The following is an 18,102-nucleotide window of genomic DNA, read 5'->3' as shown; positions in this document are numbered from 1 at the left end:
AGGAAACTGTTGAAGTCCATATTGATGCCCTGGGGTTGAAGTGTTCTGAGGCGAAAGATGAGGCATTCTTCCTCCAGGCGTCCGGTGGTGAGGGAGCGGCGGTGAAGGAGGCCCAGGACCTCCATGTCCTCGGCAGAGTAGAAGGGGGGAGTTGAAATGTTGGGCCACAGGGTGGTGTGATTGATTGGTGCAGGTGTCCCGGAGACGTTCCCTAAAGCGCTCTGCTTGGAGGCGTCCAGTCTCCCCAATGTAGAGGAGACTGCTAATCCAGAATCCTACTAATGAGTCAGTGCATTCTCGCTGACAAACTTTCCTGAGATAAGGAAACCAAAACAGCACTCAAGTGCAGTTAACCATGCTCCTACATAATTGAAGCAAGACTTCACCATTCCTACACGCAAATCCCTTTGCAATAAAGCCTAAAGTTTCTTTATGCTACTTTTGCTGAACTAATGTAATCTGTAAAGTCCTTCCTAACTGCTTCCTGTACCCACATTTTAGACTTCAGTGATTTATGGACAATGACACCCAGGTCCCTTAATACATCCACACGTTCAAAAGCCTCACCATTTGAAAAATACTCTGCATTATCTGTTCTTTGTAGCAAAGTAGTTAACCATTCATTTTTTCCATATTATATTCCATCTGTCACACTCTTATCCATTTGTTAAGCCTGTCCAAATCCTCCTAAAGCTGCTTTACATCTTTCTCACAGTACATATTCCTACCAAACTTTATATCATCGCAAATTTGTAAATATTTCGTTTGGTCCTCACATCCAAATCACTAATAAATATTATGAAGAACTGGGACCCAAGTACTGATTTTTGTAGTGCCTCACTAATCATAGCCTGCCATCAAGAATGACCCTTTTAATTCCTGCTGTTTTTATTGTCTTTTAGCCAATCAGTAATTCACGCCAAAACATTATGCCCTAGCCCACGCGCTTAATTATTTTTCTCCCCAATCTCCTGTGGTTGCCTACTGAAAATTTAAGTATATTGTACTTATCTATTCTCCTTTATCAATTTTGTTAGTAACATCTTCAAAAAAAAACTCCAACTAGTTTGTCAAACATGATTTCCCATGGATTGTGAATCCATGCTGACTATTCACCATCCTACATCATCGAAAATTTATTTTATACCATCCTTTCTGACTACTGATGTAAAACTAATAGGTCTGCAGCTCCCTATGTCACCTCTCACTCCCTTCATAAACAATGAGGTAACATTTGCTATGAGTGCGGCGCTGGAAAAGCTCAGCAGGTCTGGCAGCACCTCAGGAGCAGGAAAATGGACATTTCGGGCAAAAGCCCTTCATCAGGAATCCTGATGAAGCCCATTCCTAATGAAGGCCTTTTGCCCGAAACATCAATTTTCCTGCTCCTCGGACGCTGCCTGACCTGCTCTGCTTTTCCAGCAACACACTCTTGACTCTAATCTCCAGCATCTGTAGTACTCATTTTCGCTTAATATTTGCTATGTTTCAATCCACGGGAATCATTCCAGAACCTATAGAACTTTGAAGATAATCATCAATGCATTGACTATCTTTATAGCTACCACCTTTAACACTCTGGGATGTAAGCTACCATGTCCTGGGGATTTAACAATTTCCGCTTCCATCAACTGTAATGCGCTATCTTTCTGCTCCCACACACTGACATCTCCATCTTTGACTCCCATCTTTTTCTCATCTACAAGTTTATCCTTAATAACATCACCTGAAAATATGCTGTCAATTTAATATGTACCTTGATGATAATCAGCTAGGCCTCTTTTTCCTCTCCTCTCCCACTGTACAACCCCTCCCCATTCTGATTCTAAATTGTCAAACTCCTCCAAAATTCAATACTGGATGAGCAGATATATCAGTAAATTAAACTGTGGGATTACAGAAGCCAATGTCTTTGGTCTCTATCACAAACTCCATTCTATTGTCACTAACACATTTCTGTGGCAAATCTTGAGACTGAATCAAATGATTCACAACATTGCTATCATGTTGGACCCAAATATATCATATATTTAAGAATGCCTATTTTCACCTCTAACCTTTTCCTGAACTTATCCACTACTGAAATCCTCATCCAAGCCTCTTTGCTTAATCATTTCAGCACGCTCCTGAGCAACACACAAAAGTTTTATTAATTGCAAATAACCATCCAGGTCCTAATGCACATGAACTCCCACTCACGAATGCTCCCTCGAAATGTGATCATTCTTGGATGCAACCTGTGCGTTACAACTTTATGCATTTTACGCTTGCCACGCACACACGTTGTCTTAAGCTGGACAAATTGAGGGTTTGGATTAGAGTGGTGCTGGAAAAGCACAGCAGGTCAGGTGTTCCTCAGATGCTGCCTGACCTGCTGTGCGTTTCCTGCACCACTCTAATCTTGACTCTGATCTCCAGCATCTGCAGTCCTCACTTTCACCAAATTGAGGGTTTGTGAAAGCACCTTAAGGGGCTACTGTCACTCAGCAATCTCCTTATCTATCTACACTAGTTCCCAGTCCAGAAATGATTTTAATGTTTTCAAAGACCAAAACCTTTCACACCCTTGCCACAACCATCATTTCCCTTCCCCTTCTCCTCTCCAAACCATTCCAACATCTCTGTAATTTCCTCCAGCCCCACAAACCACTGAGGTCTGTGCACACCTCCAGTTCTGGACTGCCCGATTTCAATTGCTACATCACCACTGTTACACTCTCAATTGTCAAGGTTTTGAATTCTGGAACTGCAACTCAAAATCTCTCCACCTCTCTCTTTCCTCTTTTGAAAAGGTAGCTCTTTGATATACCTTTTTTGTCACCTGGCCTAATATCTCCTTTGTGCTTGTTTCAAAATATATATCGCTATTATAGTCCTGCAATTTGCTTCTGGAAATTTTATGACAATGAAGGAACTATATAAATGCGAGCTTATGTTGTTTTCTGTTAACTTACCTCAATCAGAAAGTCTCGAAGTGCCATGAATGTGGGTCGATCTTCAGGTTTATGTGCCCAGCACTGCAGCAGCACATTGTAAATATCCTGAGGACAGTCTTCAGGCCTTTGCAATCTCTCACCCTCCTTATCAATCTTGTGCAAGATCTGGAAAAAGGTAAAAAAAATTACAGCATTATAATCTATTAAAATGGTGGGCCAGGTGAATGAATAAATAGCCCCACAAATGCAACTATGAATATGCAAAGGTATCCATAGATACACACATCTACATACAGAAACAGATTAATCACTGTAAAATAACTACTTTTGCTGAACTAAAGTCATCGGTAAAGTCCTATACAAAGCATAAACAGGTTTATAAACATAAGCATACACACACAGAAGTGCTGCCTTAAATATTCTGAACTACATGTGTAAGATCAGCTGTACACACATACATCAAATGACTAATACAGAAAAACGCAAGTTTGTGTACACATGGAACACATTTGTATCCAGTCAGGAGGGATTTGCTCTGGGAGGCCTCAACAATGACTCAAGGTCCAATGAAGTTTCAAGGCATCAGTTTCAAAATGAGCAAGGAAAGCCTCTTTGTTGTTTACAACCTACCGACTTCCTCAACTGATGAACTAGTACTCGTTCCATGCCAAATACCACTCAGCAAAGCAGTGAATGGGGAGGACACAAAATGCACTCTCGGAGGGGAACTATCATCAAGAGTTGCTCCGTAGCATCACTACTGACCAAGCTGGTCAAGTCCTGAAGGACAAAGCTGCTAGGCTGTGCCTATAGCAGGTGTTGAAGGGCAAACAAGAGGGAAAAACCTACTCAACCTCATCCTCACCAATCTAATTGTAGCAAATACAGCTGCCCATGATTGAGTCAGTGCAAATGACTACCATACAGTCCTTTTGGAGACAATATCCCATTTCACATTAAGGATGCACTCCATCACTATTAAACTTTGAATGTGTTAGATTTCAGAGACATCTAGTACCTATGAGGCCTTGTGGGCCTAAGCAGCCATAGAATTGTATTCAACCACAATCTGTAATACCTTAGTGTAATGTATTCCTTATTCTGCCATTACTACCAAACTAAGCCAGGAAATCCACCATGATTCAAAGAGTGAAGGAGGACATGCCAGAAAAACACCAGACATACAAGAAAATGATGTGTCAACATGGTGAAGCTACAACATAGGACAACTTGTCTGCCAAATAGTGGATGCAGCATGCAAGAGACAGAGCTAAGCAATCCACAAGCAAAGGATCAGATCTACTCTCTGCAGTCCTTCTGTATCCAGTCATGAATGGTGCTGAACAATTAATCAATGACAGCAAGAGGTGGCTCAACAAATACCCCATCTTCAACAATACGTTGCTCAGTATATCAGTGCAAGAGACAAGTGTTTGCATCAATCGTCAGTCAGGGCATCTCAGCATCCTCTTCAGGTTCCCAGCTCACAGATGCCAGTTTTCACAAATTCAATTCACTCCACATGATAGAGAAATAGCAAAATGGACTGGATACTGTAAAGATTATGGGCCCTGACAACATTCTGGCATTAATACCAAAGATTTGTGCACTAGAACTAGCTGTGTCCCTAGCCAAGTTGTTTCACTAGAATCTACCTAGCAATACGGTACTAAAGGCACAAGATATCCAACCTAATCTATTACCGCTGCAGTCAACAGGCAATTAGTAACAATGCGACAGAAGGTGTGTTGACAGCACTTACTCAACAATAACCTGCTCAATTTCATTCAAAACAACTGATCTCAAAAGAGGAAACAAGGGTGACAGCCCTAGATATCAAAGCAGTATTGGACCAAGTGGCGCATCAAAGAAACTTCAGCAAAATTATAGTCAATAGAAAACAGCAGGAATGCACTGGTTAGTTGGAATCATTACTACCAAACTAAGCCGGAAATCCACCGTGATTCAAAGAAGAGAGAAGGAGGACATGCCAGAAAAACACCAGACGTACAAAAAAATGAAACTAGCACAAGGGAAGATGGTTTTGGTTAATGGAGGTCAATCATTTCAGCCACAGATCATCATTGCAAGCATTCCTAGGGTAATGTTCTAAACCCAACAAGCATCGGGTGCTGCTTTACACCAAGGTCAGAGATCAGAATGTTTGCTGATGATTGCATAACTTCCAGCAGCATAAACAACTGCTAGGTACTGCAAAAATCTGTATCCAAATGCAGCAAGACCTGGTCAATTTTCATGCTTGGGCTAGTATCTGACAAGTAACATTTGTGCCATTAAGGTCCCAAAGGCCATCTCCCACAAGACAGAGTCCAACTATTCTCCCTCGGTGTTCAATTATATCACCATTGCTGAATCCCTCGCTATCAACATTGCTGGTGTCATCACTGACCAGAAACTGAACTGGACATGTCATATAAATGATACGTCTGCAACTCAGGATCCGCAGCTAGGAATTCAGCAGCAACTCACCGCCAAATTCCTTAAAGTCTGTCCATCATCTACAAGACATACGTTAAGAGTGTCATGGAATATTTCCTACTTTCCTAGATGAGTGCAGCTCCAACCATATTCAAGAAATTCAATACATACCAGGGTAAAGCAACAGATTTAATTGGTACCACATTCAACACCTACAACAATCACTTCTTCCACCACTGATGCACAGTATCAGTAGGGTATACCATTTGCAGAATGCACTGCAACAACTCACTAAAACTCCTTGGACATTATCTACCATTTGGAAAGCCGATGGATAGGAATACCACCTGCAAATTTCCAACCAAGCAATATAACTGATTTGGAAATATGTTACTGTTCCTTGTTGCTGGGTCAAGATCTTGAAGCTTCACTGCCTACAAGCATTGTATGGACTGCAATGGTTCATGGGCAAGCCAATGGCAACCATATCCCGTGAATTAATAAACAATCCCCTATCTGTAGGCAAACCTATACGTAGAATAAACTTAAATAATGTGAACTGAGACAGAGGAAATAGCAGGAAGATAAGCAGATGCAGGCATCTTTGAGTCACTTAGGCATAAAACTGAGAACTTCATATGAACACACCAAGAAACATTTGAGCCAACTACCTGACTTCCATTGAGGCCTATCCAAGGTTCCTGGCCATAGGTATACATCTCCCACAGAGTGACACCAAACATCCAGGTATCACTGGCATGTGAAAATGTTCGAGTCTTCAGACTTTCAGGGGCACACCTATCATAATAAAGATACCAAGATAGTTGATATTGAACTAAAGAATAGATTTCTAAACATACAATCCAATGGCTTGTTTATTTAAACTTTATGGAACTCAACAAATGAATAATACAGTGACAGAAGGATTTAGAGTTCTCAGTGAGAAAAAGGTAGTGCTATTAAAACTCCTGGAAAGGAATAACTAAAGGTTGAATACCACAAGTGGGATAAATAATTAAAACAAAAGAACCACAAGGTGATTCAAATAAGTAATATTATTATGTGGAACTTGAATACCAATAAACCCTTCTTTATTTACGTAAGCTGTTACCCTATCATTCTACAAAATGCAATGGCACCACCCAAAAGACAGAGATCCAATGTAGAATTAGATGAACAAATATTCAGACACAATCCACAGACAATCCATGTAATATTTTATAAATTCCACTTTGGAAATAGAACCAGTCTGACTCAAGACTGGGAGGCCGACAGGCTTTGACCTTACACCTTTAATGCATTGTCTGAGTTGAGATGTCACTTTCTTTTGTTATAAAACCTTAAGTTATCTCGAGAATGTGACTTAACGATCCGAACCTGCACCCATTCTAAAAAAATGAGAGATTTATCAGAAAACTGCTTTGCACTTGCTTAGCTTATTCTCATCTCATTGTAATAAGAGTATCATGTGCAACGCTATCACTGATAACCACATGGTTCTATCATTGGATCTCTCCTATTGCCATTTACAGTACAACCTTGATTATCCGAATGAGACAGGTGGGGAGTATTTTGTTCGAATAGCTGACTGTTCAGATAACTGATCTGATCGTAAACAAGCGGTAATTTGAGTGCTAGTTATCAAACATGCCTCGGTTATCTGGCGGTGCATGGCATAATGCCTTTTAACTGATAACTGAACGCTGAGTTGCCTAATGCCGTTTTTTACGGGACCTTGAGATCTTATTTGGATAATCCAAAATTCGAACAATTTATGTGCAGATAATCGAGGCTGTACTGTATTTGTTCTTTGGTGACATTAACCAAAACCACATACTCAGTTTACACATACACACTGATTACACCCAGCTCACCATTATCACTCAACTTCACTATCACTGTTATCAAGTCTGATAAGCAGTAGGATATCCAGAAATGTCCTTCAATTAAATGCTGAGAAAGTTGAAGCTGTTGTATCTACAGTTCCCACTATAAACTCTGCTCCCTTGTCAATGACTCACTCTCTCTCGTGTCTAAAGCTCAACAGACTGTTTACAATGTCAGTATATTTGATCGCAAGATGACCTTCTGATCATATCCATATCATCATGAAAACCACCCATTTTCACCTCCATTACAGTATGTAACTCCATTGTTTCAGCTCATCTGTTGCTGAAACCCTAATGCATGCATTGGTTACCTCTACACTTGACTATTCCAAAGCAATCCAGGCTGATCTCCCACATTCCACCATCATTCTACCAAGCTTCAAACCATTCAAAATGCTGCTGACCATTCCCTAATCCACACCAAGTCCTGATCACTTACAGTCACTGAAACTTTGATTTTAAAACACTAATCCATAATTGCAATTCCATTTATGGCTTCACCCTTTCATATCTTTGTAATCTCCTTCAGGCCTGAAATAGCCGGGATGGGACCATTTGCCACAGCAGATTCGCCGCTGACAATTAGCCACTGCCCTTTGACCACCGGGAAGCTTAGCCACCGCCCATTGGCCACTGAAGACGATTCGCCACCGCAAGTAATTTGTATATTTTGAATATATAAAATTGTCGTTGTGTTGGTTAAGGTAGCGTTTGCGTTGTTTCAGCAACAACTCTACAATAGACGTGGCAGTAGCCAAAGGGCACCTTTGTTTCCCCATGATATGTGGTCGGTCTATGAGACAACAATAAACAATGAAGATCGCACAAATAATCACACTCATGCTCGAAACATCGATTCTCCTGCTCCTTGGATGCTGCCTGACCTGCTGCGCTTTTCCAGCAACATTTTCAGCATCAATATAAACATGACAAGCTTTTCCAATTCTAGTGCTGAAGCCGCTCATCAGAGAATTGCTTTTGAACTCGGAGCTCACCATCCAACCATATGGAAATGTACTGGAACGTTAATGAAAGTGCAAAAGGGGCGTGATTTATATATGGAACAGCTGATAGCGGATTACCCACCACAAATAAAGCTCAAAAAGTATCGAGACGCAGATGTTAGAATAAAAAAAAATTGTTCTTGAATGCGAAAGAGACTGGAATATCTTAGAGGAATAGCGCATAACTATCAAATTAACTGAAATTTCATTGTTTAATATTAATGTGAGACTTTACTGCCGTTATAAAGATTGGAAAATAAATTTCCTTTTTCTGGTTAAAGTTTGTAACTCATTTTTACATATAAACCAATAAAATGATATTTATTTTACCTCCTTTTTTTAAATCAAGATGTAGTATGTAGTTGTATAAATAAAGGGGACTGAGAAGTATGAAAGAACAGGTGGGAGGGAAAACAAATCAGTATAGATATATATATTTCCGGTGGCAAATAGTCTCCAGAGGTCAAACGACCCCAGTGGAGAACGCTGGTGGCGAACTGGCAGTGACTAATCATCGGCAGCAAATCATCACCAACCCGAAATAGCTGCCCACTTCTCATTCTAACCTCAGAACATTCCCAACTTGAATCAATCCACCCCTGGTAAGTGTGCTTTCAGCTGCTAGCATGCTGAGCTGTGGAATTCCCTCCCTTTACCTTCTCAACATGTTACTCTTTATCAAGATCTCCTTAAATCATTTGATGAAGCTTTTGGTCACCTGTCTAACATGTCATTAAATTCTGTTTGATAACACTACTGTGAAGCATTCAGTTAAAAGGCACAATGTAAACACAAATTATTCCTGATGATCACTTAAAGACATGTGATAGTTTGAAGCATTTACTCCTCCCAAATAAATTAGCGCTAATAAATGCAACTGAAGTGCTTCACTGCAATATTGTAGAGAAATTATTACTGAGTAAACATTCAGTACATATTACACTTAATGGAAATTTAATAAATGTAGAGCTTCAGGTTCAATAATTCTTTAATATGGATATTGAAAGCACAGTTGATTAAATGCTCCATCAAATTACAAAGCTGTCATTAACCTAGTTATACACAACAGAACTGTCCGGGCTCTTGTGGCACAATGATGATGTAAGAGGCTGGGGTACAGCATCCGCCCTGTGGCTGACGTTTGCAATGATATCTCTGAAAAGGTTGATTAAAAAGAAGAGTTGGTAGATGCATTTTGCAACATCTAAATTAATACTAGTGCTCTTGATAAATGTATTTCATAAAAGCTAATTTTTCTTTAAAATTTTACCAATAGAAAATAATCCACTGCAAATTATTTACTTGTTAGTAAAGTAGTTTTGATTAGAAATAAATTACCACTGAACAGTAAATGTCGCTGCAGCGCACTATACATATCCTGAAAGGTAATCCCTAGCATCAGACAGCAGGTACTCCCTCCTGGCCTTTTCTCGGTTCAGTCATCAACCCATGCTTCTCCCATCTCCCCTCTTCAACCACTACGTTCATCAAAATCAGCTTTTATTTTGTTCACAGTTTACTCAGGACCTTCAGCTCATGGCACAGAGACTCCTCCCACTTACTTAGGTCTTGCGCTGTCCTCTAATTGAGCCACAGGAAGGTGGTCAAGACTCTGGCAGCAATCTTGTCCATGCTTTACACATTGAACTCAGCCTGCTTGCTGCACTGGCGCTTTCTGACTGGCCAAAACCACTCAGGATGCAGTCTAAGGGCTTTGTCCTGAAAAAAGACAGGTAATCTGGGGCCCAATTAGACTGCATATCAGCCTTAGTGGCACAAATCGGTCTTCTCAGGACAACTCGAACTCATGGAATCACTACACCGTGAGTACTTTAAGGTTGGCTAAATACTTCCAGCCAGTTGTGTCAAATATGAAGTTACCAGGAGTAATAAGGTCCACAATTTCTTTAAAAATGAATACATTTTTAAAAATTCCACCTTTCCCTACATGCACACAAACATTTAAATGTAACATAAATCATAAATAGTTTAGCTAGATTTTATCACACTGACATTTTTATACATGTAAATAAAATATATTTATATATATCTTCTGTTAACAAAATTTTGAAAGTAAATGGTGATGCAAGTTCTTCCATGATTTGTGGGGAATCTACACATTTCTGTGTGTTGGAATTGTGAAAGTTCCAGTTCTGCGTGAATGCTATGATTTATTGTAAGCAACTTTCCATACGTACCAAGCAAAGGGGACCTTGCGATGTTCCTGCATGACATAATGATCATCATTCTGCGGAAGAGCTCTCATGAGTCCAAAATCTCCAATTTTCACTAACTCATTTGAGGCCAGCAGGATATTTCTAGCTGCCAGGTCACGGTGAATAAAGCGCTTGGACTCAAGGTAAGCCATGCCATTTGCTATCTGTATTGCATACTGGCATAATGTAGAAATGAGAAAGTAACCTTGATTTTTCCTCAAACGATCCAATAGGGAACCAAGTGGAGCCAGTTCAGTGACCTGGAGAAAGAAAGATGTTGTTAAAGGAATTCATGTAGTAATTTAGAACATGACATCAGTCTGACAATAAGTGCACTCTTTATGAAATATGAAATATTTCAACCCCCGATGTTCAGGAACAGAGACTGCTGTTGCAGTGTCATTACATTACACTTAGTAATCCAGGTTAAAATCAGACTGAACCAAAGTTCATAAAGCAAAAAATTGCAGACGTTGGAGATCTGAAACAAAAAAGAATTTCCCCTTTGCTTGGGACGCGAACAAAACTCAGTAGGTCTGGCAGGGTCTGTGGGGAGAAAGCAGAACCAATATTTCGAGAAAAATTAACAGTTGCCTGACTCTAATGAAACTAGAGTACTTAAGAATAGCAGAGATTAAAATTTTCCAATATCTTTTATTCTAATGCTAACAGTAAGAATCAATGCTCCTGTCTTACATTGACTATTCAGTGAACATATTTTGTTAGTCCCAATGGGCAAAAAACCACAACATAAGACTATTTCAAGTTAAATGCAACAGGCATTGCGAAACCATAAAAGTTGAAATTGGAAATCTTACACTGCGGAACTTGCAGCTAAGACACGTTGGGAAGTATGAGTGGGAGCACAAATTGCAGCTGCTTCATGCTGTTACAGATATAATACTGTTGCTGTCAATTCATATATCATACAAGACTACAGACATTTTGTAGCAGGGGCAGTATTCAACACATAATTCAGCAGCAAGTTTGAACAAAAATTCTTGCAGGGAAGAGGATAAGAAGCAGAACTGAAGCCTAAATAATTCTCAGTTCCACCGTGATTTATGAGAAATTTTTCCTTACCATTTTCATAGGATGGGTTAGTACAACACCATATAAGCGAATCAGGTTGAGATGGTCAAGAGAATGCATAGCATTGACTTCCCGTATAAAATCATCAAGAGCTTCAGGTTGGTTTAACACATCAGTTTTCAAGCACTTCACAGCCACATTTATCTGGCAAAAAGTAATAAAAGATTCATTTCAAGTATCTTTATCTTTATGAAATGTAATCTAGTCTCTACCCTCATTTACACAGGATTACTTCATGTCAGATACGCAGTACAGAAACACACTATTCAGCCCAACCAGTCCACAGCAAGGTTTGTGTTCCAGTCGAAGCTCCTCATTTTTTCTCATCTAAATCTAGTATAACCTTTTATTTCCTTCACCCTTGTATGCTTATCCAGTTTTCCCTTCACTGCATCTGTACCACTTACCTCCACGCGCACAGTATAGATACCAAGTTCCATAAATGAATCAAAATCCCTACAGCGTAGAAACAGGCCATTCAGTCCATAAAATCTACACCATCCCTCTGAAGAGCATCCCAACCAGAACCATCGCCTCTACCCTATCCCTGTAACCTTTCATTTCTCATGGCTAATCCATGTAACCTGCATATCCCTGAACACGATGGGAAATTTAGCGTGACCCATCCACCTAACTTGCGCATGGTTGCACTGTGGCAGGAAACCAGAGCACATGGAGGAAGCCCACGCAGACATGGGGAATATATGCAAACTGTACAGAGAGTGTCCAGAGGATGGAATCGAACCCAGGTCTTCAGCACTGTGAGGCAGCACTACTAACCATTCATATTCCTTTTACATTTTTTGATGTTTATTATACTGATAGCCTTTTGTCATGCACTCATGCATTTACACACCTCAATTAGGTCACCCGTCAGCCTGCTTTGGTCTTTCCTGATATATATACCCATATAGTTCTGACATCATTAAAAACCTTCTCTGAACCCTTTTCCGGTACCTCTGTCCTTTTTATAATACTGGAGCCAGAAACACATACAGTGCTCTTCAGTGCAGGCTAATGAGGGTTTGATACAGGTTTAGCACAACTTCCCTACTTTTCAATTCTGTCCCTCTAGCAATTAAGGCTTGTACTTTGGTTGCTTTTTTTTAGCCTTGTTAACTTCTGCTGAGAGTTTTTAATTATTTATGTGACGTAGGCGTCACTGGTTTAGCCAGCATTTATTGCCACTCAATCGCAGTGGAGGGGTCTGGAATCACAATGCCAGACCACAGCGAGCTACACTGGGAGCTACTGTGTTCAGTTTTGGTTCCCATGTGTTTAAGAAAGAAAGCATTGGGAATTGCAGATGTTCAAAGGAAATTCATTAGGCTGGTTCCTAATCTGGTTCCTATCAGTGTCTGTGGTTCACATGAATTTCCATTCACTAACTTATCTACCCCCATTTTCCATTTCCTCATGTGCTTATCTCATTTCCCTCTAAATCCATCAATGCTTTTTACCTCAATTACTCATCAAGTGAAGAAATTAGCCCTGAATTCCCTATTAGTTTTATCAGCAACTATGTTATATAATGGGGCAATGGCAATGACCATTAGTTTCAGTCTGAGCAACTGGGCACATCTTCACACCCATAGTTGTAACATATTAATTCCTATTTAAGTATATTCAGAATTGGATGAGCAGGTATGCAGTTCCACTATGCAGTTTAATGGGCTGATGTAGAAAGTATACCAGGTGTCAAAACTTCGATAAGTGGCAAAATGCAACCATTCAATTGTCATGTTTCCACGAAGTCCATGATGCCAGTGCAATTATTTAATTCCCCTTGGTGAGAGTGGAAGAGGCCTTGCTCACAAATAAATTGACATTCTGGAAAGAGATGCACAAATCTATTAGTAGATTCCATGAAATTAGAGGTGGGAAGGATGAATGGCATAGGAAAAAGATAGATAATATTACTTCCCAGTGGCTTCATATGACAAATCAAAAGAGAGAAAGGGAAAGTAAAATAGAGCCTCTTAGTGGGCAATGATAAATGGCTCAATGAGCACTTGGAGAATGACCAAGAAGGAAACTTTGTTTTTTTCAAAGAACGATTTAAGTCTTGGAGAACAATGGAAAAGAAGGAAAGCATTGCAAAGATGAATGAACGAATGATGCAGGGATTTGGAAGTGAAGAATTAAGTATCTCAGAAGGAGAAATAAACTTGATCGCATCATGACAGTAGGAGGTGGTAATAGAGTAGGGTTTCAGGGGTGTAAAGTAGATGGAAAAAGATTTTCTTTAAATGGGCACAGATCTGGCATCACGGTAAAGTTTAGAATAGATCATTCTTGTGACTCCTTAGGGAGTACTTTCCAAAACCATGAACACTCCCATTTAGAAAGGCAAGGGCAGTAAATGCATGGAAATACCACTGGTTGCAAGTTCCCCTCCAAGTCATTTAAAATCCTGATGTGGAAACATATCACCATTCCTTCAGTTTTCCTTTGTCAAAATCCTGGAACATACTCTCCAACAGTACTGTGGATCTCCCAATGTCAAATAGACTGCAGCAGTTCAAAGACGGCAGCTCATCAACACCTTTGCAAGAACAATTAGGGTGGGCAATAAATGCAGGCCCAACCGATGATATCCACATCCCACGATTTTAAAAAACCCAAAAGCATTTCATGAAGACTTATTTTCACAATGATAGGCAGACAATCATTTAGACCATATGAGTTTCAATCAGTAAAGTTTGTTTTTCTATTAATCTAGTTTCAAGGCTCCTCACCCTGTGAGCCTATACTTACAATTTTTCCAGAAGGTGACTGCCATTCACCTCGTCTCACAACTCCAAAGGACCCATCACCTAATTTCTCATGAAGGGTTATATCTTTCTCGGTGATCAAACATGTCAGTGTCTGGTTTCCTTCAGCTGATGGTGGAGGAGTTGGTAGCTTGCGAAACGTTGCTCCTGCTTGAGGCTGGAATTCAGATTCTGGACGTTTTCCACTGAACACCTGAAAAATATACAAACAATTGTGAAGAGACAGTGCCCACCTGACACAATTTTGCATTAAAGTGCCCTCAGTAAATTTAAGGGACCTTTATGTAGTGCAGTGTTAGTGTCCCTATCACTGGACTTAGAGGTTTGGATTCAGGTCCCATCTGCTCCAGAGATGTGCAATAAAAGATAACAGACTAACTAGAAAATAAGTCAATACTTTGCTGAACTAAAGTGCTCAGTAAATTCAAACAAAGATAGCAAAGTTATCTTTTCTGTGTCAACATGATGTACCACAGAATCACAGAGTTGTTACAGCAGAAGGAGGCTATTCAGTCTATCGTGCCTACACTGGCCATATTACCTTATGCCAATCTCTTTACTTTACCCCATATCCCTACCTACAATTTCTATCTAAATAATCATCCAATCCCCTCTTGAATGGCTCAATCAAACCTCCCTCCATTGCATTTCCAAATAAAACATTCCTTATCCTCCCTCCTCGCTGCTTGAAAAACTATTTTCTCACATCACCATTGCTTTGCTTGCACATCACTTTACATCTATGTCCTCTCACATTTTTTTGGGCCACCCCCAACGGTGAGTTCTGGTAGGGCTCTTTCAATAGCAAGGTGCATTTATTAGATCCTGCTTTCAATATATGATGAATAAATGACGATGAATTGATTTATTTTCCACTCAGTTTTAATTTTCAGTTTGTTAATTATAATATTTTTCCAGAAGATGATCTCCCTTCTCGTCTGCCAGATTTTCGAAAATAGAAAGTACCTCTGCAAATTAACAGAGAAGGACAACATGTTTACACTATCAGAGAATTAGAATTGACAACAGAAGGGAATTCTTTGTGAAGATGTTAGAGTTTTTAATTCACTTTCAAGTTAGTTTCTGCCTCAGCTATTATATCAAACTTCAAGAGTAGCATAATCTTTGAGAGAAGATAGTACGTAAGTACAATTTCAACGTTTTTCTTTCAAAATGATTTTAAAAGTCAACACAGATAGCTGACCATGGACATAATACAATGTTTTAATTTCTAGAAGCATTGGTATCTTGCACACGATGATGTCCAGACTTATTTCCTTTCTATTTTAGGCTTTTTGGGAGTACATAATCCTCAAAAGTACCGAGAGAGGAAGTTGGAAGAAATGGTTGGATTTGGACAATTTCTGGTTTTCAGAAAGGTTACTTTGAAACGTCTTAGAACAGATGATCCAAACCTTGAAGTATGCTGTAGTACATCCATTATTTACAACATGTCAATTAACACTTAAAAATAATGCAAGGTAAAGCTTTTGAGGAGAGGTAACGAATGGGTTTACGGCTTTATTTGCTTGACAATCTTTGTTTGAAACAGAAGAAAGTATGTACTAAAGGATGCCGTGGAATAGTCTATGAACCACAGTTGTTGTTTCAGTTCACACAACCAAGTGCGTCAATTGAAAGAACAAACTTGTAAAAGGTTAAAGGTTGTCTGTGAAAAGAAGGATTTCTCTGCCAGTCTTCACATTCAGGATGCCCTTCATTGTGTAGTAGGGCACTACCACAGTGCTAAATAGGACAGATTTTAAATACATCTAGTAACTTAAATTGGGCATACAAGGTCACAGAATTGTATCCAACCACAATCTGTAATATCAGTGCCTAGAATATCCCCTACTTTACCATTATCATTCAACCAGGAATTCAATGCATATTCAAGGCAGAGTTCAGGAGCATGTGTCAGGAATAGCATCAGGCATATTTAAAAATATGTGTCAATATGGTGAGGCTACAACATGGAACTACTATCAGTGGAAACAGAATGCAATAGACAGAAATAAGCGATTTAAATTCAAAGAAAATCTGGAATTAAGAATCTAATGATAACCATAAAAGCATTATCGATTGGTGGAACAGCAACCAATGTTGAATCACTGCACCTTTCAAGTTGCTGGGTCAAAATCCTGGAACTCCCTTCTGAATAACACAATGGGAATACCTATACTACACATTCTGTAACAAATACAGAATTGCTGGAGAAACTCGGTGGGCTGGCAATCATCTGAATAACATCATATCAAACTCAAAACATCGTCTCTGTTTCTCTTCAGACCCACGGAGTATCTCCAGCATTCTGTGTTTATTACAGATTTCAAGCACTGCCATATTTTGTTTTTATTCATATAAACTGTAGTGGTTCAAGAAAGCAACTCACCACTGCCTTGCGAAGAGTAAATAGCGATGAGCAACAAGTGCAGACATTGTTAGCGATTCTCAGATCCCATGAAAGAATAAAAAAGAGTGAGCATCAATTTTCTTTTTAAAAAATGCTTAATACTAGAACTCATCCTTAATGTTATTTTTCTGTAACTGGGTATCCACTCAAACCATGTCGCAGAAGGGTTACGTTTCCAATATACTCTGAGCAACTTGTATGTTAACTAATCTAACTATAGAAAGGGGGATCAAAAGGCTACTGGCTAAAAATAATGCAGTGAACAGGAGGCACTTTATTTAAATCTGTTCTTTGCCAAAGAATTTCCTGAGATTTGTGCTCACCCAAATGATAAAAGCGGGTGTATATTTTGTCACAGAGAAGCTGTGATGTGTTGATTGATTGCTACCAGGACCTTGAGCTGCTGATTACACTATCAACCACTGCTGCCAAAAACGGCAATGTACACATGTAATTTTAGAAGCTACTTAATCCTGGATTTCCTGTTTGTTTGCACTTCTGGCACACAGCAAGAGACAGAAAACGGGGGATGGGATGGATAAGGAGAGAGAGAAAAAGATTTTAAATTAAGAACTGACAAATTCTGAACAAAGCATATCATAAAATCATTGTCAGAGATTTGATTACAGTTCAGGTTGTATCAACGAATTAGACTTGGGTACCAAGGAAAAACAAATTTGACAACAAAAGAAGTAAAGCTAGCTGAGATATAAGTTCATTGAATGCTTTCAGGCTGTATTGTTAGAACAGTATCTCCCTGGAGCTAAACAGAGTAGGGTACACCAGAACTTGAAAGAGGCAGCCGCATGATGGACACACTAGCAGCTCCTCTGGCGCCGAAGATTTACAAAGGTATGACATCCAACAAAAAAAAGAGGTACAGCTCCACAGCAGAGGGGGGGCACTCCATATTCAATTCAAAAATGCTGAAGGTACCCATCACATCACACCACAGCTCTGGGAAACCGGAAGCAGCAACGCTTCGAATAAAGCTCAGAGCATGACAGCCCTAGTCAGACTCAGAACCGGACTTTCCTGGCTTCAGCTTTGCCCTGGTGACACCAGGTCAGAGCAATGCCCCTAGGGAGAAACAAAATAGCTTCCTCAGTGCTAAAACTGCCCACACTACAGAGGTGCAGGGACTCCCCCAGCAACATTCACCCACGGTTTTAGTCACTGGGCCTACGGTAATTTTATGAAATCTGAAAATGGGTTTTAAAATTTCCAGAATAAATATGTGTAGCATTAAATCTAGTTTGCAATATATTTCCATATTGGCTTACTGGGCTAACATCAAAGCAGACCTCCTGTTCCTGCATAAGTGCAGGATACCGCACCT

At 39.7% G+C, this 18,102-nt stretch overlaps 1 protein-coding gene across 7 annotated transcripts in view; it reads right to left on the bottom strand.

Annotated features, from left to right (window-relative positions):
- The window catches only part of tnk2b (tyrosine kinase, non-receptor, 2b), a 244,856-nt gene that overhangs the window by 57,809 nt on the left and 168,945 nt on the right, over window positions 1–18,102 (bottom strand). For all 7 annotated transcript variants that reach the window (XM_060834691.1, XM_060834692.1, XM_060834696.1 and 4 more), the window contains 5 exons: window positions 14,334–14,543; window positions 11,568–11,720; window positions 10,467–10,744; window positions 6,047–6,173; window positions 2,955–3,101 (listed from right to left, as the gene is read on the bottom strand). In XM_060834691.1, the coding sequence (XP_060690674.1) occupies window positions 2,955–3,101; window positions 6,047–6,173; window positions 10,467–10,744; window positions 11,568–11,720; window positions 14,334–14,543 (915 nt within the window). The remainder of the gene's footprint in view (window positions 1–2,954; window positions 3,102–6,046; window positions 6,174–10,466; window positions 10,745–11,567; window positions 11,721–14,333; window positions 14,544–18,102) is intronic.

The sequence above is a fragment of the Hemiscyllium ocellatum genome, chromosome 13, assembly GCF_020745735.1.
Source record: "Hemiscyllium ocellatum isolate sHemOce1 chromosome 13, sHemOce1.pat.X.cur, whole genome shotgun sequence".
Taxonomy (NCBI): domain Eukaryota; kingdom Metazoa; phylum Chordata; class Chondrichthyes; order Orectolobiformes; family Hemiscylliidae; genus Hemiscyllium; species Hemiscyllium ocellatum.
Note: the sequence above shows the minus strand (reverse complement) of the source record. Positions and strands in the feature narration are given on the sequence as shown.